Raw genomic sequence first — 18,957 nt, 5'->3', positions numbered from 1 at the left:
GGGGGCCTGGCCAGAGGGAGAGGTAAGGTTAGAGATGCGAGGGAGGAGCCTGTCGAAGAGAAGAAGGTTGGGTTAAGGACCCTGAACCATGATGGTTCCATTGAAATGCACATTAATGTTGACTCTGGAAATGGCGAAGAGGTTAAGGAGAACCTCCCAGCGAGTGCCACCATTAATGGGAGAAGAGGCGATAGGCGAGAGGAAGCTGACCATGTGTCGAGTCCATAGGTCAGGTGCGTTAACGAAGAAAAGGATGTCAGTGAGAGTCCACCTTGCATGGCTGCTAAATTAAGCGAGGTGTTCAGGCTATGCTCACGGAGCAAAGTCAGCATGCTTGTTGAAAATCTTATAGTAAAAAAATATAAATGCTGAAGCAGATTTGTCTTGTTTTATTCCACATTTTTGGAACAGCCTGCCAATCTCTATGAATAGCCCCCTACATTATCATCCTTTTTGGGATCAACTGAACACATTTCTTTCCTTCAAACTAACATTCTGTGTTATCTGGGTTGTTATCTACTGTTTTTCTATCCATGTATATTATCTTTTTTGTCTTTTTACTTCAGGTTATTGATGATGGATGGTCTCATAGGTTTAGGATAGGTACATTGTCAGTATTTTACATTGTTTTATAGTTTGTATAGACATTCCGCTAGCCTCCATGGAAGGTTTGCGCTTCATAAGAATTTTAAAGAAAATAAATATAAAATAAACATAATAATATTCCCATTTTATGTAGAGCTTGGTGCTGAATTCTTCCTGCCTCTAAGCACTGTAATGATAGGTAATATCAATACCCAATTTAATGGTAATTAATTTATTGACCTCTGAAGACTGAGCCCTGCCAAAGGCTTTGAACTTGCAAATTGCTGGCTGGCCCCATGTCTGAGTCGAGTACGTAAGTTGCTACGTTGATCATTCCAACCCACCGATAAGTGAGATGTGGCCTTTATATTATGTGCATGGACATGTATAACCTTTTCCATCACCGTTGGCCTATGACGTTCTTTGAGTTCACAATAAAATGTTGGATATAGACCCGTTCACACCTACGTTTTTATGCAGTAATATGTAGGCTTACAAGCCAACCCATGATGTCAAGGAATGTTGCATTTTAATGGTGAAAGCAGAGTATAAGAACACTAAAGCATGATGGCCGGATAGTTCTGAATGAATCATAAGCTCTGCTATTTCTCTGGCCAACTCCCACGTCCATTGATTTCCAGTCTGCCACACCATTACAGAAGGGAAATGGCTGAATGAAAAGCCTGGCAGGTCCCACCCTAAAAAGGGCCTTCCCACCACGACAGACTGCAGGTATGCTGTGCCTCCTTGGATGTCATAAGTGAGATGTAGCTTGGGTCTACAATGGGTGATATCCATGAAATGAATGCCATTTACCTTGTAGTGGAGGTAATGCAGAAGGAGAATTGGGGTATGACTCGACCATATAATCTTTAGGTGGAGTATGGTGCAAACATGCGAGCATAGATTAGCTTACAATGACACTCTGGTATGGTGGGAATGATTAAACACCTGAGCCAAAGACATGCTTGGATCATGTGTGCCCTTCACAGTTATGAATGCTAGGCTGTGACTGTATGTAGACGGACAGACATCTGGCTCCCATCTCTCTCTCTAGCCTCTTTGTTACACGTCCATACTCACCTTTTTGCACAGTCTATTGAACATAGCCTGGAGGAGCAGCTCAGAGTATATTGTCTATTGTTGGCAATAGGTGGGCAGGTGCTACTATAATTTGATAACCTACTCCCAAGTAAAGAACCACACTTTCTCACATCACTTACAATGATTTTTCAATCTCTTTCCTCATTGTGTTGCCCAGCAGCTATGGCTCATGGTGAATCGCCCTTCACCCGAACTCTTGGTTCTTGCACTTCTCTGAGGCGGCTTGGCACCCCCAGATTATCCTCTGGGTTTCTGTGGTGTGATGTTTCAAAGCAGCCTCCATGCTTCAAAGGCACGCTGGGGAACAACTTGAGTGCATCACGCTATGAGTGGACTCATTCTAGTATCACAAAATCACTGTGCTTGAAACTACCTCATAGAAAATTGTGTGGCATTCCATGGAGGTTTCGCCCCTTTTCTTTCTGATTAACATTCTTTGATTCACTACCAATGATTGCACAAACATCTGTTACCACAAACATTTGTCTGTCTCATTGCTAGCCTACTCATTCTCTTATTTTCTCACCCATTTTCTTTCCACCACAGACCACGGTCTGGTTCAGCCCAGGCGGGTGAACAATACGCCGCAATCCAGACAAGCCTCCTAAGAGCACTTTGGTGATGATGCACTCAGTATAAAATAATTTTACCTAACGTGTAGCATATGTAGCACAATAGAATGGTCATTAATATTATTAGAGCATGCTTGACAGGAGCAGAAAAATAAAATATGTGCTTGCCAAATTAACTAACTAGTTAATGTTAATTTAAGGAAGTGTAGAACAACATAATAAGCGCCTTGAAGTAAGTTAACCAGCAACAGCAGAAGTTATCAGAGTCAGACTCTGATTGGATGGTGGAGCATTATTACATTGTGTGACAAAGTTGTGACCAGCAGACCTACTTCCAGTTAGATCCCTCATTCCAAGTATTCGGCACATGTTATATGATATGTTTTGTGATTTCCTAACTGAATGGTACTCAGTTTTGGGATTTTGAAAGGACAAAGCGCTAAGTCAACTATGTTATGATGCTTTCCCTGGAGACTGAAGATCTCTGAGCTAAGGGAAGTGAGCACATAGCTTGCTCAACAAGCTTACAATTGGTTTTCTAACATATCCAATAAGCTTCTTTTATCAACTATAGCAATAATGAAAAAAATAAAAAAATAACTCTTTTAAGAAGTGTTTAATTTTCAGTTTATCATAAGACATTCTCTGAGCATTCACTCCAATTTCCAGTTTAAAGTATCCTTGATGAAAAGCTAGCGTTAAAGCAGTACAAATGTTTACCATGATTTAATGAATTTACACTGCATGACTTTCAGTGATTTTATTCCATTTTGTGACTGAATTGTTTTTATGTATTATAGAGTTTTCTCGAAACTGCAAATGTGATTGTGCAGAAAGAAGACACGTGGGGAAATCAGAGTGAAGAAACTAGAATTAGCACTGGTTCTCGGCTTCTTAAATCAACGGAGGATTTTTCAAAACGTCTCACCATCGAGAACGGAAACATCAGTAAGGTGACGGACACTATCAAACTGAAAGGAATCCTAGTAGAAAGCGGAAATGAGAACTACTCTTTGAACTTTGATTTCCCAAATGCAACGGCGACTGTGAGCATTCCCAGCGATACCTTGAGAACCTTTCTGAACTCCAGTGTCATCACCATTGCATATTCCACTTTGAAAGATATTTTGACGGATAAAAAGAATAGGACTGTCAATGGCCTGGTTTTGTCAACAATTCTTAGCAATCAGAAAGATAACATTAAAAATGTTAATATATCAATGGACTTTCAGAAAATCGACAGTTCACTAACCAATGCCACATGCGTCTTCTGGAACTTCAGTAAGGCTGGCGCTGGGGAGTGGGATTCGGAAGGCTGTATGGCAATCGATAAAAATGACACAATTGTGTGCCGGTGTGATCACTTGACATCGTTCTCAATGCTAATGTCCTCGTCCCCGGTACACACAGAAGGAAATCAATCTGAAAACAGTTTGACAAAGGACCAAATGATAATATTAGAACACATCACATACATTGGTGTTGGCATTTCCATGGGAAGTTTGGTTATTTGTATCATCATAGAAATGCTGGTTTGGAAATCTGTTACCAAGAATAAAACATCGTACATGCGCCACGTGTGCTTAGTGAACATTGCAGTATCGCTTCTTATTGCAGACATCTGGTTCATCATCGGAGCAAACCTAGAGGCGCAGATGCCTAATGTCACCAACGCCAACGCAACAGCCACCACATTGGACGCATGTGATGCTGCTACATTTTTTATCCACTTGTTCTACCTCTCATTATTCTTTTGGATGCTGACCATGGGCCTTATTCTCTTTTATCGCATGATCTATGTGTTCCATGACATGAGTAGGACCACCATGCTCGCCATAGCGTTCAGTCTGGGCTACGGATGCCCCCTGATCATCTCATGTGTTACAGTAGCTGCTACAAGGACACAAGGATATTATAGAGAAGGTGAGCACTGCTGGCTCAACATTCACGGCTCAATGGCGTTGCTTGGATTTGTTGTACCGGCTTTGACCATTGTTGCTATAAACTTTGTCATACTTGCTGTGGTCATCATAACACTACTAAGGCCGTCCATTGGAGATAAGCCAAAAAAAGAAGATAAGGGCACCCTGGTCAAGCTTGCTAAGAGCATTGCCATCCTAACACCAATGTTAGGCCTGACGTGGGGATTTGGAGTAGGACTTTTGATGACAAATGACTTTGGGCTACATGTCGTTTTTGCTCTTCTAAATTCTCTACAGGTTAGTATCTGGTAGCTTGCCAAGTCTGTACTGTCGTAATTTTCCCAAACAATAGGTTATCCACTTTGCTCCAATACTAAAATGCTAGGGCATTCGCCTTTATCAGGCAGGGCTTTAAAAAATTGTGATGTTGCAGTCCAGCGACGAGGTAGTCCTGAAGTTTCTGCCACAGCTGTCAATCCTGAAATTAAGGTTTGGATTCACCTTTCTGTAAATGCAAATGCAGATGAAGGACTTTCAAGAATATCTCTGGTACTTCGAATGTTCTTCTGTATACCCATTATATTTATTCTTTTTATTTGATCAAGGTTATTAATTGTGTGTTTGTGTGTATGTATGCATCCATTTGCATACGGCATTTTTGACGTGTGAACCTACTTGAGAAACATTGTAACAAAGTGCATTAGAGACGCACCTAGGGTGTTAAAGGTAGGTTGTTGGGGTTAACAGAGGTGGCTGGAGTAGGTGATCGAGCAGGGTAAGGGGAGGCCCTTGAAATATAGTATCCACCGGTCCAATATTTACAAGGTTTTTTCTATTATTGGGAACTCGTTATGGGGTCAATTGATTTTCTTTTTCTCTAGATGTGCACATTAGGTAATTGCCATTACCACATTCAGACATCTCAGGGACTCCACGCTATTTATACTTTAACTCCGTGTAAGCAATAATGAATGTGGACCTCCCCAATATACCACATTTGGTATTTCTGAGAATCTGCATGTACATTTATTGCACCCTGACAAAACCCATTTGCATGATGAAAATGAATTCATTGCCGTAGCGAAACATCCTGCTGGTAAACCAGGCACTGTAATTCAGAGTAGGGTAAGTAATGATCCTTCTGTGCATAAAAATGTAAGGGGGAGTGAGAAGTGGCATCTTAGATGGCCACTGTTTTACACTATTTATATCCCTCCCACATTGGTTTTCCCTTATGTGAACATTTGCACTAATGCATTGCCATCTAGAAAAGATGCATATAAGGCTTTTTTGATTTGTATTAGTGCATTTAATGATGTGGGTGATTCCTTCTTCAAAGGGGTAACCTGCTAACCAAATCTCCCTTTGTCGCAACTCCATGACAAAAGCATAGTGCACCTGCACCCTGCTGCATCAGTAGCCTGATCCACAACACCCACTCTGCCCGTGGCGTAAAGCAGGTTCCAATGTTACAAGATGCCCACTCGACCGTTGCAGCAACATCAAATTCCCTGCAACACAGGGGCGATGGTAAAATATGTCCCCTGTACCAAAACTCTGATGATCACGAGTACCCCATGCTGGTGTCAGGGTAATCTCTGAGAATAAGCTATGCCTGATTCTAGGCATAGTGCATGGCAATACTTTATGCGTAAATTCACAGATTTAATCTCTCATCCTTAGAGATCTGTGAGTACACACTTATTAAATTAAGTGTTAATGCTAATGTAACTTAGTCCTATATCAACCCCCTATTAGCACTTCCCTATTCGAGGAATGACTGCTTATGTTGCAAGGGGATTTTGTAAATAAACTATTACTTACACCATTATTTTGTCCGATTTTAAGCTATGGGCTTACAACGCTAAGGACAGTGAGGAGTCTCCTCTCTTTTATCTACCCTGTATGCAAATTGTCAAATCCCCTACGCATAAAGACAGTAACATTCTTAACTGGGTTCTTATACAAAATCTTCAAACTTCTTCTCTTTAAGATCACGGCTGCCACATCCTGGTTGGTATTGCACATGTGTCATCGTCTGCAAATCAGCTCTGCTGTGGAAGGGAATGTGTATTTGGGTCAGATGGGCCAACGCTGCCTCATGGCAGGACAGAAACCCAGAGGACGCAGCCCCTCTTTGTTTCTCTTTGTGAGGGCTAGCAACCCCCTCCCACAGAGACAACCGCACAGCAGGCAGCTGCCCTGGGCCCAGGTATCAAAGGAGCACACCGATTCAGGAGAAGTAACCTCACACTAAGGTGCTGCATATCCAAAGGTATTTGTTGTCAGTAGGAGGGAAGGGGGGAGTAGGATAGGCACAAGTGTTCTTACCACAGGAAGAAGCCTTCCGCCATCTTGTTTCTCACTGTCTCTCTTTCCCTTTCTTTCTCCTGCACTTCCTCTGGAGCAAAGCACTTTTGGTGCAAGATCAGCAGGACAAAGGCCACTGTAGCTGCGAGCGGAGATTTGTCCACTAACGCAGGCTAGCTTTAGACCAATCACCTGAGGATTTGTGCCTTTAAAAGAAGGAGTCTGGCTCGCCTTCAACAGAATTCCCTCATTTAAGGCAGAAGAGACGTTCTGAACATTATCACCTGCACTTCTTTTGGGACAGTTGAACGGTCCAAAGCCCTCCACCGGAGGTGAAGAAGGAGCCATCCAAGAAAGAAGGAAGATCTGTCCCCTAATCACTCCCAGGAAACATCAGGAGTGACCAGTGCTGTGGACCAGAACCAAAAATTCTGCAACAGATATGAACTGGAGTACCATGTCCTTGGGTTCTTTGAGAAGGCCTCAGAGCAACTGGAGGGCCAGACCAGCTAAAGCTCCCTGTTCTACTACACCAAACTGGTTGCTCCATGTTCCCCACATCCTGAGCAATAGAGAAGGTTCTGATGCTGATGTGGCGTTCCTCTTACCAGCAGAATTGTTGCATTGCATGCAAACTAAATTGACACTGTATTGTCTCCTAGCGAAGTACGTCACCTGCTAGGCCTGAAGCATCTACTCAATGCTGGAACCCAAACCGAATCTCTGGAGGGTCACTCGCCAACTCTAACCAGAGGTTACAACCACACATCAGCCCATCTAGCCCGAGAATTGGTACCTCATTGACTGCACATTGACGCACCCTCTGTCTGAACTTCAAACACCATCACCCACCAACTCAAACCACTGGAGCGTCACTCGCCAAACTCTCTGAGTGGCCAAAGCCCGACTCGGCCTAGCCAACTGTGAAGCTTTCTTGGGACTGCCCCAACCTGCGTCATTGAACTGATGCTGCTTGACCATATAGAGCACCTGCATTCAACCCTACTCAACGCCAGCTTGCTGCCAGGGCCTCCACAATCCTATGTGCCCAACTGACCCTGATCAGCTTGCATCAATGTTCGATCCCGGGTCTTATACGTCAACCCACCAAGAACTGAATCCAGTTACTGTTACACTAAACAACCCCCCACGGTCCACTTCGGCCCTATAGACTGGTTAGGTCATGAACACTCCTGCTGTAAATCCAAAATCCTTTTAATGGTAGTACCTTTCCTACCACCCCTGGAACCATGCTCAGAGTGCTACTTTCTCCAGTCTGTTAAATCTTCTCTGTTCTTTCCTTTGGGGTGGGTTTGCGTATAGTAATCCCTTTTAATTCTACTTGCAGATGGTGCGTTTTATTAAAGTGTTTATATTTTTATAGAAACCTTGATTGGACATTCCCTTTATCTTGGAAGGTGATACTGTGTTGTTTGGGTCGATACTGGTACTCCTTCACACCCCTCTTGAGAGTATAGCCTTCCCTCATCCTGCATTGCCGCAAAAGGCGAAGGAGGTATATCTTGTGATTGTCCCTGTTTTACCTTTATGATTGCTTTATGTTTTGGTTTGTAGTGGTGTGAGGGCTCAGTGGGCCAGTTTACCCCTACTCATGTGTGTACTCCTGCAGAGCGGAGACCAAATTCTTCACACACATCCTTTACATAAGAGATTATTGTTTATAAACTTTGGTGGTTTTGCATTTTTAACATCTACCTTTTGGGTGGGGGTAAAAATGCCCAGACCTTTCAGAGGTATTTCAACTTATAATTGGCATTTCACCACATGAGGTAGATTTTTACAGGCCCAAAATAGGTTGGGCAGTAAAAATAGGCGGTTTTTGAAATGCTGCCTGATTCTACTGTTAGCATGAAGATCATAATAAGGTTTTGATTTAAGTGTAAATGCACGTTCAAAACACATTTAAATGGAAGTGTATTTTGGCATCTAAAAAATGAATTTCCTCAAATTGGATAAACACATTATGATCTGAACCACTTAAAACAGTCTCAATTTATTTTTCACCAATGTTTCATCTGCAAAACAAATCATATTAAGTGTGAAATTGAAATAGTAGGTGGCTGGCAATATTGTATCCAAAGTTATGACATATTTAAGCATTATTGACCACAAATGTGGGCGATACACACTCCTATGTGCCTGGAAGCCCATCTTATCTGCCTGTGCAAATGTGCCTAAGGAGGGCTAGGTTACCATAAGAGTCCATTTGTCCCAGAAGCTTTGGGCCAGGAGCTAGAGGGAGGCATTTTGACAGTGAAACAAGAAGCAAATGGCAAAGGTCTTTCAGAGATGTCTGCCAAACAAGGGCCCATCAGCGATCTGAGTGATGTAGACCACTCTTCTATATTGTGCTGAGCGAATGGTGCATGGGGAAGTGGACAAAGAGCAGGGGTGGGTTAGAGGGATGGCTTTAGGGCAAAGCAGGACTGGTGGAGGCAGAGGAAGGACGACCAGGAGAGCAGAGAGAGCAGGCAGCGGCAGGGCCTATGTTAAAATCCGGACAATTATCAGGATGCACGTATATTGCTCGCCGTTTTGTATCCTGATTGGCTGCCAGGATGCCAATGAAAGATAAGAGACAGTGTACATTTTAATTTAAGCATTGGAGTAGAATATGACCGCAGATGAAGCAGGGCAGGCACACCTATTCTTCTCTTTTTGGCAGACTGCTCCTTTGTGTACTTCGGCTTCACCACGGTTTAATTCCTTTTCATGCCTCCAGATATAATACCATATGTTTGTTGTAAACTGGATCAAACATCCTCTGACATATGTTATAAGGATATGGCAAGCCAGTTCAGTGGCCAAATAAAAAATGGAGTCTAAATGACAAATTCTTTTATACGATCAGGGAATTTTAAGGTCACTTCGAATGTACTTTTAATCTATGGCAGGATTTATTGTATTCCTTATAATACATTGTCATACTTTAGTCTCTTTCAATACTTGCTATTTTATCTAATGCAATATATCCAAATTTATTATACCTATAGGTACTATACCTATTAGCATGCTTTCCTCTAGTGATACACAGACAGATATCAATGGCATCTCCTCTGCTATTATCACTGATAACATAATGAGAAAATGTAACAACAATTTGAAAATAGCCTTCCTGTATACCAACTCTCTGGTCAAAAATGCGACTGAGGTCACAGATATGATCATGTTCCAGTACTATTGCATGCATAACATAAACATGCTTAATTGAAGCCACCAACCATCATCCTGGACTACTAGTCAATCCACTTGGCTATAATATCTTAAGAACAGACAGTGGAGGGAAGAATCGGGGGTACCGCATTTATCCTCAAAGACGCTCTTAAAGTTCACAGATTTAATCTCTCATCCTTAGAGATCTGTGAATACACACTTATTAAATTTAGTGTTAATGCTAATGTAACCAGATGTCTCTTAGTCCTATATCAACCCCCTATTCGAGGAAATATGTTGCAAGGGGATTTTGTAAAAACGACTACTTACACCATTATTTTGGCCGATTTTAACATATGGGCTTACAACACCAAGGACAGTGAGGCATCTCCTCTCTTTTATCTACCCTGTAAGCAAATTGTCAAATCCCCTGCGCATAAAGACAGTAACATTCTTGACTGGTTTCTTACACAAAATCTTAAAACCTCTTGTCTTACCATTAATGCCAACCCATGGACAGATCATTTTGTGATTTTGTTCACGTTACTGTTACCAGATCGATGTAAAAAATCCAACCTCTATCCTAGGCTCAGAAACCTCTCTAAAGTTACACCAGAGGCATTTACCAATCTGCCGGGTCCTATGTTATCTGATCTAGCTCCCACGCGAAAGACTAACATCTTGATTGTCCAGTTTCAGAACACTACCACTTCACTGATCAACACCCTAGCACCTATGACAAATAAGAAAGTAAAGAGGGAAACTTTAGGTAAAACTTGGTTTTCTTCAGACATCATAGAAAGTAGGAAAATCAAAAGGCAAAGGGAGATGCTCTGGAGGAGACAACCCTGTCAGGCGAACTTGGAAGCCTTCCAAGTCGCAGCAGCCAGTTACAAAAATGCTCTTCTCAAAGCTAAGAAAGACAGCTTTGAAAACAGAATAGATGATGCTAAATCTGATTAAAAAAAGCTCTTTAGCATTCTAAGAGAACTGGAGAGAAAGAAAGCTACAAGCCCAGTGTATTATAAGCACGACTCATGATGTGCTACAATTCAAAGTGTATTTTCTAATAAAATCAAGTCACACCTTGATAACATTGAGGCAGGTCGACGGAACCCACCCTGTCTCGCTTCTAACAATTTATGTAATAATAAATCATCAACTATCTTCCTCCTCCTGAATTTAAGCTAAATGCAGTCTCTGAGGATGGATTGATAGAAATTGTAAAAGACGTAAAACCCTTGGCCTACGTTGGAGATACATGCCCAGCCAGTATAATAAAAGCATTCATTCAATTCCTAGCACCATCTTGTCATGGAGAAATGGAACTCTTCTTTCATTACATCTACCATGCCTCCCTGCCTAAATGAAGTATGGCTCTTCCATTCTAAAAAAAGAGACAGTCAACCCAGAGGATGCAGGTAGTAACTGCCCTATCACAAATGTAAAGTTCCTACTGAAGATATTAGATAGGGCAGCCTAGCTGCAGCTTCAAAAACATACCGAAAAACTGAATGAGCTGAGTGTTCAACAGTCAGGCTTCCGATCCATTCATGGAACCCGAACTGCTATGCTTGATCTGTGAGCCAATCTGGCAAAAATCTATGATAATGGTCGGATTGCGTTGCTGATGCTTCTCGACCACTTGGCAGTTGATGAACTGCTCCTATAACACTACATCCTGGATGGCATCTTTTCTCTGTCGACGAACTGCCATAGCCTCTTCGGATGGTTTTCAGGCACCCTCTGAACCACTAACATGTGGTGTTCGTCAAGGTGCCTGCCATTACTACACATTGCTAAATGTGTACACTCACCCACTCTTTGTCCTCCTGTATAGCGATAGCATCGGTTATACCAATTATGCTGACGATACCCAGGTAGTCCAGGAGCTCACAGAGGACTATGATGAGGATGGAGCAAATATGAATGATGTATACAGTTTAATTCAGGAATGGAGGACGGCAAACACTCTAATTGTGGGTATGAATCAGAGAATAAAGAAACTGGAGGACAGGTATAGTCAATTTGAAATATCCAATTGTACTATACAAGTCAGTTCATGGATGAAGACCCTGGGAGTTTATTTGGACTCAGGCCTCACCATGACAAAGCATGGAAAACAAACCAAAGCTGCATGTGCTTACACAACTAAACTATTAGACAAATCAAGCCTTAGCTGTCTCCCAAAAATAGCTCTTTGGCAATGGCACTGATAAATTCAAGACTTGAGACTATTCTAGCAGTCTATTAGTCGGAAACTCAAAAGGCAATATAAAAACACTTCAAACAGCCCAGAATGGCTCTTTTAGAGCGATGTGTGGGTGGCCAAAACTGATCATGTCACACAGGCATATAAATCCCTTCACTGGCTGACAGTACACCACTGTATCACCCACAAAGTCCTCTCACTCACACAAAAATGTGTTAATGGTTTAGCGCCCATCTATATGCAGCAGCGCCTGAAAAAGATGCAAAACACATGCCTCCTTCGGTCAAATGTACTTGGAAAACTGAGTGTACCCCGCTCTAATCTTAAAAGGCTTTGGGGAACCTGTTTTTGTACTTGCACACCTAGCCTATGGAAGAGGCTAGCCTCCAGCCAGACTTAAGAAACATTCTGAATCTTGCCACATTAAAAAAGTCATAAAAACCTATCTTTTCACTTCTAAGGATTACATATACATATACATATACATGCTGATTAAGATTTTTTGAGTTATGCATCCTATAACCGTGCTGCTTTTCTTTTTTTGTCTCTTATTATGTGTGCACACGCTGTTGTGATGTGCTCTATAAAAACTGCATAATAATAATCTATGTTCACATGGACGATAAATGTAGAATTTGTTACAGTTAGCAACAAAAACGCATCAAAGCTAAGCAAAACTCAAATAACTACCATAGAGGTGATCCTTGATGCCCTTAACATCCTCGACAATGGCCATCCATGCCTCCTGATGCTACCCTACCTCTCAGGCGCGTACGACACAGTAGACCACCAGACACTCAACAGCATTCTACATCCCTGCATGGGTATCAGTCAGACCATCCTCCACTGTTTCAAATCTAACCTCGTTAACTGCCACCAATTCATCCAAACTGAGTTCTCCTGATCACAAACATCTAACCATCACTTGTGGAGTGCCACATGGATCCATACTCTTCCCCCTTGAGCCTCATCCATACACGGACCTGCTGAGAATGCTCCTGGCTATGACACTGTGCTCTACCTCATGCTATCCTCCATCAAAGACATCCACACGCTTATGGACTGCCTCACATAGATCCTTGATGACAAATGCTTACCTAAAGCTGAACCCCTCCAAAACCAAGTATCCTAACATCCAGGCTTGGCTCTCCGCTATGAACCTGAAAGGCTTCACAAACGAGCAGACTGTTTTTGCCAAGTGTACGGAAGGCATGGTATCAAACAGTAAGACAGACACAAGTGACCACAGTTCAAGGGTGTTTATTGAACTGCAATTGGGTTTGATAAATGCCTATCTAATCCTAAATCTAAAGATGGGAGCAAGCTACGACTATCAAATAACAATAACGCAGTTCTAGTGGTGTCTTGTCACAATAAAAGGGCCTATACTAATAAACCTATTGCCAATCTTTACTTCTTATTACAAAATAGTGTGAGAATCAATGTAATGCAAAAGAAAAGTGTTCAAGAAATGATATGTCAGGATAAGCGGTTGGCTTTCCTTCCCAACGTTTTCAGCACGGGACAATGCGGCACACTCAACCTTAGCACAAACTCTGGTTTCTCTAGCACGAGGATGCAATTGAAGATTTCAATATCAGGACCTTCTGTGCCAAAGTCTCTTTGCCACTCAAAGTATCTTACTACAGAGGGCCTGATATGGCAAACAAACATTCAAAGTTCCTTTCTTGTCAGGATTTTTTCACATGCACAATTTCTCAGGTAATTTACTCTTCACCCTGGGTTGGGCTCAAACTCACTTTAACACAATGTTCTCACTTCAGGTGATTTTCTGTTCACCCCGGATCCCCTCTGCCGGGCTTAGATCCTGTCAACACAATGTTCTGACTTGGTTTCCCTCACTCGGGCTCGGACCAATTTCAGGTGATTCTCTCTTCACCCCGGGTCTCCCTCCACTGGGCTCAGGCCCTTTTTCTCAATTTCCACAACTTTGTTTCCGTATCTAAATCGAAGACCTTCTACTGTGCACGGGATTTGTCTTGACCCGCGCTCAGGAGAACTTCGATTCACAATTCTCTGCTTACTATAACTATTTAATTTTCACTTCTGCCACTTCTCAGATGGATACCTTAGAGCGACCTTCAATTGAGCACCCACGCGGTGTCGGACCACTCTGTCAACGGCATTGTATCTTTCCTTTCAAAGTTCAAACAATCATCAGCAGTTTAACGTTACTCGCTTCTTTCATCACATGCTTTTTAACAATGTTCGTTCCAGCACTCTTTATACAATGTTGCTGCTTGCAACCTGGGATTCAACACAGGTCGGTCTTGTATCAGTTTTGCTAACTCACCGGCTTTGTTTATCTCTCTGTCGCTACTTTCTTCTTGTAACCAAGGACGGTACCACAGACAGTGTTGCTTCTCCCCGACTCGATCAGTAATGCAGGAGGAGCGTGGGTACCTCCAACACACAATGCAGGATTCTTCAGCCTGGTTTCGTTGCCTTACACTTTCCATTCTGAGGGTTTCTCGAGAGTAATGGTTTCTTGCCGTAAAGGTCAAGGGTGTTTCCCCTCTTGTGATTACATCTTTGTTTGCCGTCCTTCTTCCCTCGTTCAGCTGCCGTCTCGAAACTGCTATCCCTTTGTGTGCTTTGCCTCGCTCAGCGTGTAATTCCGTGCTACGCCTTTTATCTGTGTGGGAAAGCTTAATGGAAGTTAGGTGTGAGTGATTGTCAGTAATTGGCTGCCCTCGCCTGACCATTGTATTGGGACATGTCAGGTATACTGCTCAGGTTTTAGTCTCTTTTCTCCCAGAGCGGGCTGTCCGTGTGAAAGTGTTAGTGTAAGAAATGTTGGTGAGGGTAGAGTTCATACGTATCCTACCTTGCAGGATGTGGTGAAGGTGTTATAGGGAAGGGGGTACCGTGTGTCGCCATCCGGTCTCCCACTCCCCAAACACCGCTCACACAGATGATCCTCCCACACTGGTCCACCCCCAGAAACTGGATCCAAAAGCGATGGCCGTGTCCTGGCCACCTGCATGACAGATCCCCTGGGACTAGTGTGTGAGACACCTTCTGGTTTCTCATACAAGTCACTTGAGTCCTACATCTACAGATACCTCTCCTTCAAGAATCACATAGCAAGAAAACTACCAATGTCTCTCCTGTGGAAAATCAAGCCCTTAATCCCAGCAACAACTTCAATTCTGCTTTCCAAGCCTTGGCCCTCTCCTGCCTCGATGGTTTTAATAATACCACCCTGAAAGGCCTTCAAGTAGCCACTTTGGCACCCCTTGGATGAGTCCTACATGCTGCAACATGACTCATCAAAGGACTCCACAAATTGAGGATTGCACCGACCCTCATCGGACTGTACTGTTTCGCTCTGCAAGCACGTATTAACCTCAAATACTGCTGCATCATCTACAGGGCTCTCACCCTCCAATCACCAAGCTACCTTGCTGAGAAGCTCATTATCTTTGAAGTACTTCTATCCACAAGAAGCAAATAAAAGGTGACTTTAACTTTGCTGGGGCGGGAATGAAAGCACCAAAAGACATGCCTTCTCTGCCTATGCCCCCAGATTCTGGTATTTGTACCCCATCATCACCAGACTACCCCCTCCGATTTCTACATTTAAGGAACAAGCTCAAGATCCACTTTCAATGAATTGATCCTCCATAGCACCTAGGCACATACCCCTTCCACTCCGCACATAACATGAGACTGTGTGGCCTGCTCCCCACTGCTTCCTTCCTGCCTTGCTTGTAGAGCCCTTGCTGCCAAATTGTCCATCCCACATTGTTTGCCTTCCAATCCCTTGTATTGATCTGTGGTGATTTGTTTCCCTGCCGTGTACGTCCCCACCCCATGACTTGAAAGCACTCCATTGTTTCCCAAAGTTAGGTCCTTGCTCAGGAAATACCCTAATAATAATAATAATAATAATAATAATAATAATAATAATATTTATAATCGCAATAATAAGAATAATAAGAATGATTATAATATCGAGAAAACAAATTGTGAAAGTAGATTTGATAACGTATTTAAAAAAAACATCTTTGTAGTTTAAAATAATAATAAGTTGTAAAATAAGTTGTCAACTAACATGCAGTTAGTTGACAACTTAAATGTTCTCTACTACAGCAGTGCAATGTATAAGTATGCACTCACAAACCTCTCCTTATCAACCAATGGCAGTGAATTCACAAACATCTTAGAAAAAGGGAATATAACAATCTGGGCATGCCTTTAATTAAATGTTCTAGTCACATCTGTAATAAATACAAAACCTTTGCATGAGAGTATATAGAGGAAACATTGAACCCACAAACCCTTCCAATTAGTCTGCTAAATATGATCCATGACTTCAGGCAACATTGAGCCTCAGAGGATACTGAACTGACTAAAGTATGTGTGTGTGATGCTTTCTGACCCGGGTCGTGGCAGTGATATCACTCAGCACACTGCCATGGGTGCCATCGACACAGCAGCCTTTCAGGGTCCATACTGGGCCTCTGTTTAGTTTGGTGGTCAGAGTGGTGCTTGGAGGCCCCTCAAGCTCAAGAACTGTGCTGGGCTGTGATCACTTTGGGGGCAGGAGGACTGTCATTTGGACTGCAGACTTTAGATTGTAGTGTGTAAGCCCTTGTGAAACTGCACAGTCACCGGCGCTGGAATTGACAATGCATATTTGCGACAAGCTGCAGTCTGGGCAGTCCTGGCAGGTCAGCTGTAGTGCTGTGGTATTAGTGTGTTTTATCATTCTACTGTCAAAGGTGAGACACTAATCCATTAAAGGGCGAGATATTAATTCACCACTATTCGTACATGTACGTTTTGCGGAGTGACAAGTCAAGGGTTTACACAATGACAAGCCACATGCATATATCAGATGAGGACCTCATTGGGGCGATGAATCTTCAGCTTCCCTCTTCATCGGAGATGATGAAACCTGCCTCCCCTCTGTATGAAGTGGTTGGTAAGGTCGGCAACGAGGCTAGCCCTGCAATGTGTACCGAACCGGGAATCACTATTAATGAGCTTAGGTCTGAAATGCTCGGTACCGTTTAATCAAGTTGCTTTCCCAGCAAAGAAATCCTGTACCACTAAATCTCTGAGGAAAATGAGTGTTCTTTCTGACTGTGAGTCAGGCTGGGGAAAAAGTCCAAAAAGGGTCCGCCTCTTTGCTGTGTATTCAAAATGGCTCTCAGGATTCGTTTAAGTTTGTTTGTTTGTTTTTATTACTTTATTAAGTATGCCAGAGGTTCTGTTGTGACAGCAAAAACTGTAAATGGGTTGGTGTCTGCTCTGTTAACCCAACCTGACCCTCAGGAAATGATCGACCGGGTGGGGTGTCCCTTGGACCGTACTGTAGATTCCAGTTCCTGATTCTCCGCCGGACATGGGGAAACTATGTTCCGGACTTTGACTCATCGCTATCATCTATTGGTTCTATGTCTCCAACTGTGCCGTTCAGTCCTTTTTCTGCTGCCCCAACTAAGATGCTAAATTATGGGCAAGTTCAGGCAGCGCACTCACTAGTTGAGATTAACCAGGCGCTGTGTATCCTTGTATCTCTCTATGAGTGTGTTAACGCAGAAGCCAGGGTGAGCACTGTACTCCTGGAATCGCTACTCTATAGGTTTGAGAACATTAAGTTGCATGTGACTGCCTAGGAACTTTTGTTTAATCAGTCTCTCTTAAAATCCACTTCCTTAGAGATTCCTCAATTAACTACTATACCATCAAAAATATCTTGTTTGGGATCCTGTGAGCAGTTGTTTGAGCGACAAGAAGCATTGTTACTAGACCCTATCGCTAAGGAAGTTCAACTAAAGTTAACTCAAAGAGTCGCTGATGGTAAATACTGCCTGATGTCGGTTACTTCCTCAGATCCTGCAGATAAAGCTCAGGGGTTGAGTTTGACTACTGATGATTTGGCCAGTTGCCCTGTATTGCCAGTGTCTTCTACTACTCCTGATGTTATCTGTGTGAAGGAGTTTTGCCCTCAGGTGAGGGCAGCGACCTCTAACTCCCCACCTGCATTATACCCAAAGGTTACGGTGGGGAGGCCACCACTGAAGGCAGGGAAAAGAGCGGTCCACTTAGGAAGGTAATGAAAAATCGGCCAGCCACGAAGATGACAAACTCAGGCTTGCGCCGATTTTTTAAATCTTTTTTTAAACAACCAATAGTTCAAGCAGTATTGGCTTGAAATAAGAATGACACTTCGAGTGTTGCTCAGCAGAATGTGTTTGTTTTGTTTTTGTATTGCGCTACGACCCCTCAGGCATCTGAGCGCTACTTAGACCCACGGTGTGTGGTGCTCATCTCAGAACGATGAAAATCTGCTGTGATTCGAACCTGCGTTGGCAGGCTCTGCACGGATGTCAAAGCGAGTACTCTACTCGCTGTGCTATCAGATCGGCTGTAATCCTCACAAGAGTGAAGGCGACCAAACAGTTGGTTTGGGTGACTGACTTGGCTTCGGGAGTTTCTTTTATCCAGCATAGGGCCCAAAGCAACACCAATGTCACGCCTCCTGCAATCATCAATGTGGCAGTATTGGCTGCGGGTTTTGACAATACTAGAAAGATTGCTCTGAAAAATGAGATCGGTTCATCCCGGCATTTGGAGGAACGATTGGAGAACTTCAACACAAAGTCACATTTTGGTAGGATGGATTCATCTGACGGTTGCCCTTCGAGCTCAAGAGCCTGATTGACCTTGCATAAGCAGGCCCATGGTTCAGCTCAGGAACTCTTGAATCCGGTCCACTCATTTAGGCTTTTGTTGGAATGTGTTCAGCCAGAAAACAGATCTATTGTCCTTAATCGCTCCAATACCCAGCTTAGGGGGCATCTCTATTACTGATCTTCAGCAAGTAGATTTTATTGATGTGTTTATGACTGATAGATCTGTAATATACTTTCAATCCAAATTGGTTTATTACTTTGTCTTGCAAGAACATGAATCTCTCCAGATATATGGTTTTGATCTGTCCCCCTGTGTTGAGAAGTTGACATCAGCAGTTGGAACCACAGGGTTTCAGAGTACAACGAGTCCAGTAGAAGATATTCAAGCTCTGCGGTATAAAATGAGGGCC

General features: G+C 42.9%; 1 protein-coding gene across 1 annotated transcript in view; it reads left to right on the top strand.

The window, feature by feature from the left end:
• Positions 1-18,957, top strand: part of LOC138453202 (adhesion G protein-coupled receptor F5-like) — a 1,258,340-nt gene that overhangs the window by 1,105,944 nt on the left and 133,439 nt on the right. The window contains exon 17 of the mRNA XM_069605829.1: positions 3,062-4,480. Coding sequence (XP_069461930.1) covers positions 3,062-4,480 — 1,419 coding nt within the window. The remainder of the gene's footprint in view (positions 1-3,061; positions 4,481-18,957) is intronic.

This window comes from Ambystoma mexicanum, chromosome 4p, assembly GCF_040938575.1.
Source record: "Ambystoma mexicanum isolate Mex_15411 chromosome 4p, UKY_AmexF1_1, whole genome shotgun sequence".
In the NCBI taxonomy this organism is placed as follows: domain Eukaryota; kingdom Metazoa; phylum Chordata; class Amphibia; order Caudata; family Ambystomatidae; genus Ambystoma; species Ambystoma mexicanum.
This window is presented reverse-complemented; position numbering and strand designations above follow the sequence as displayed.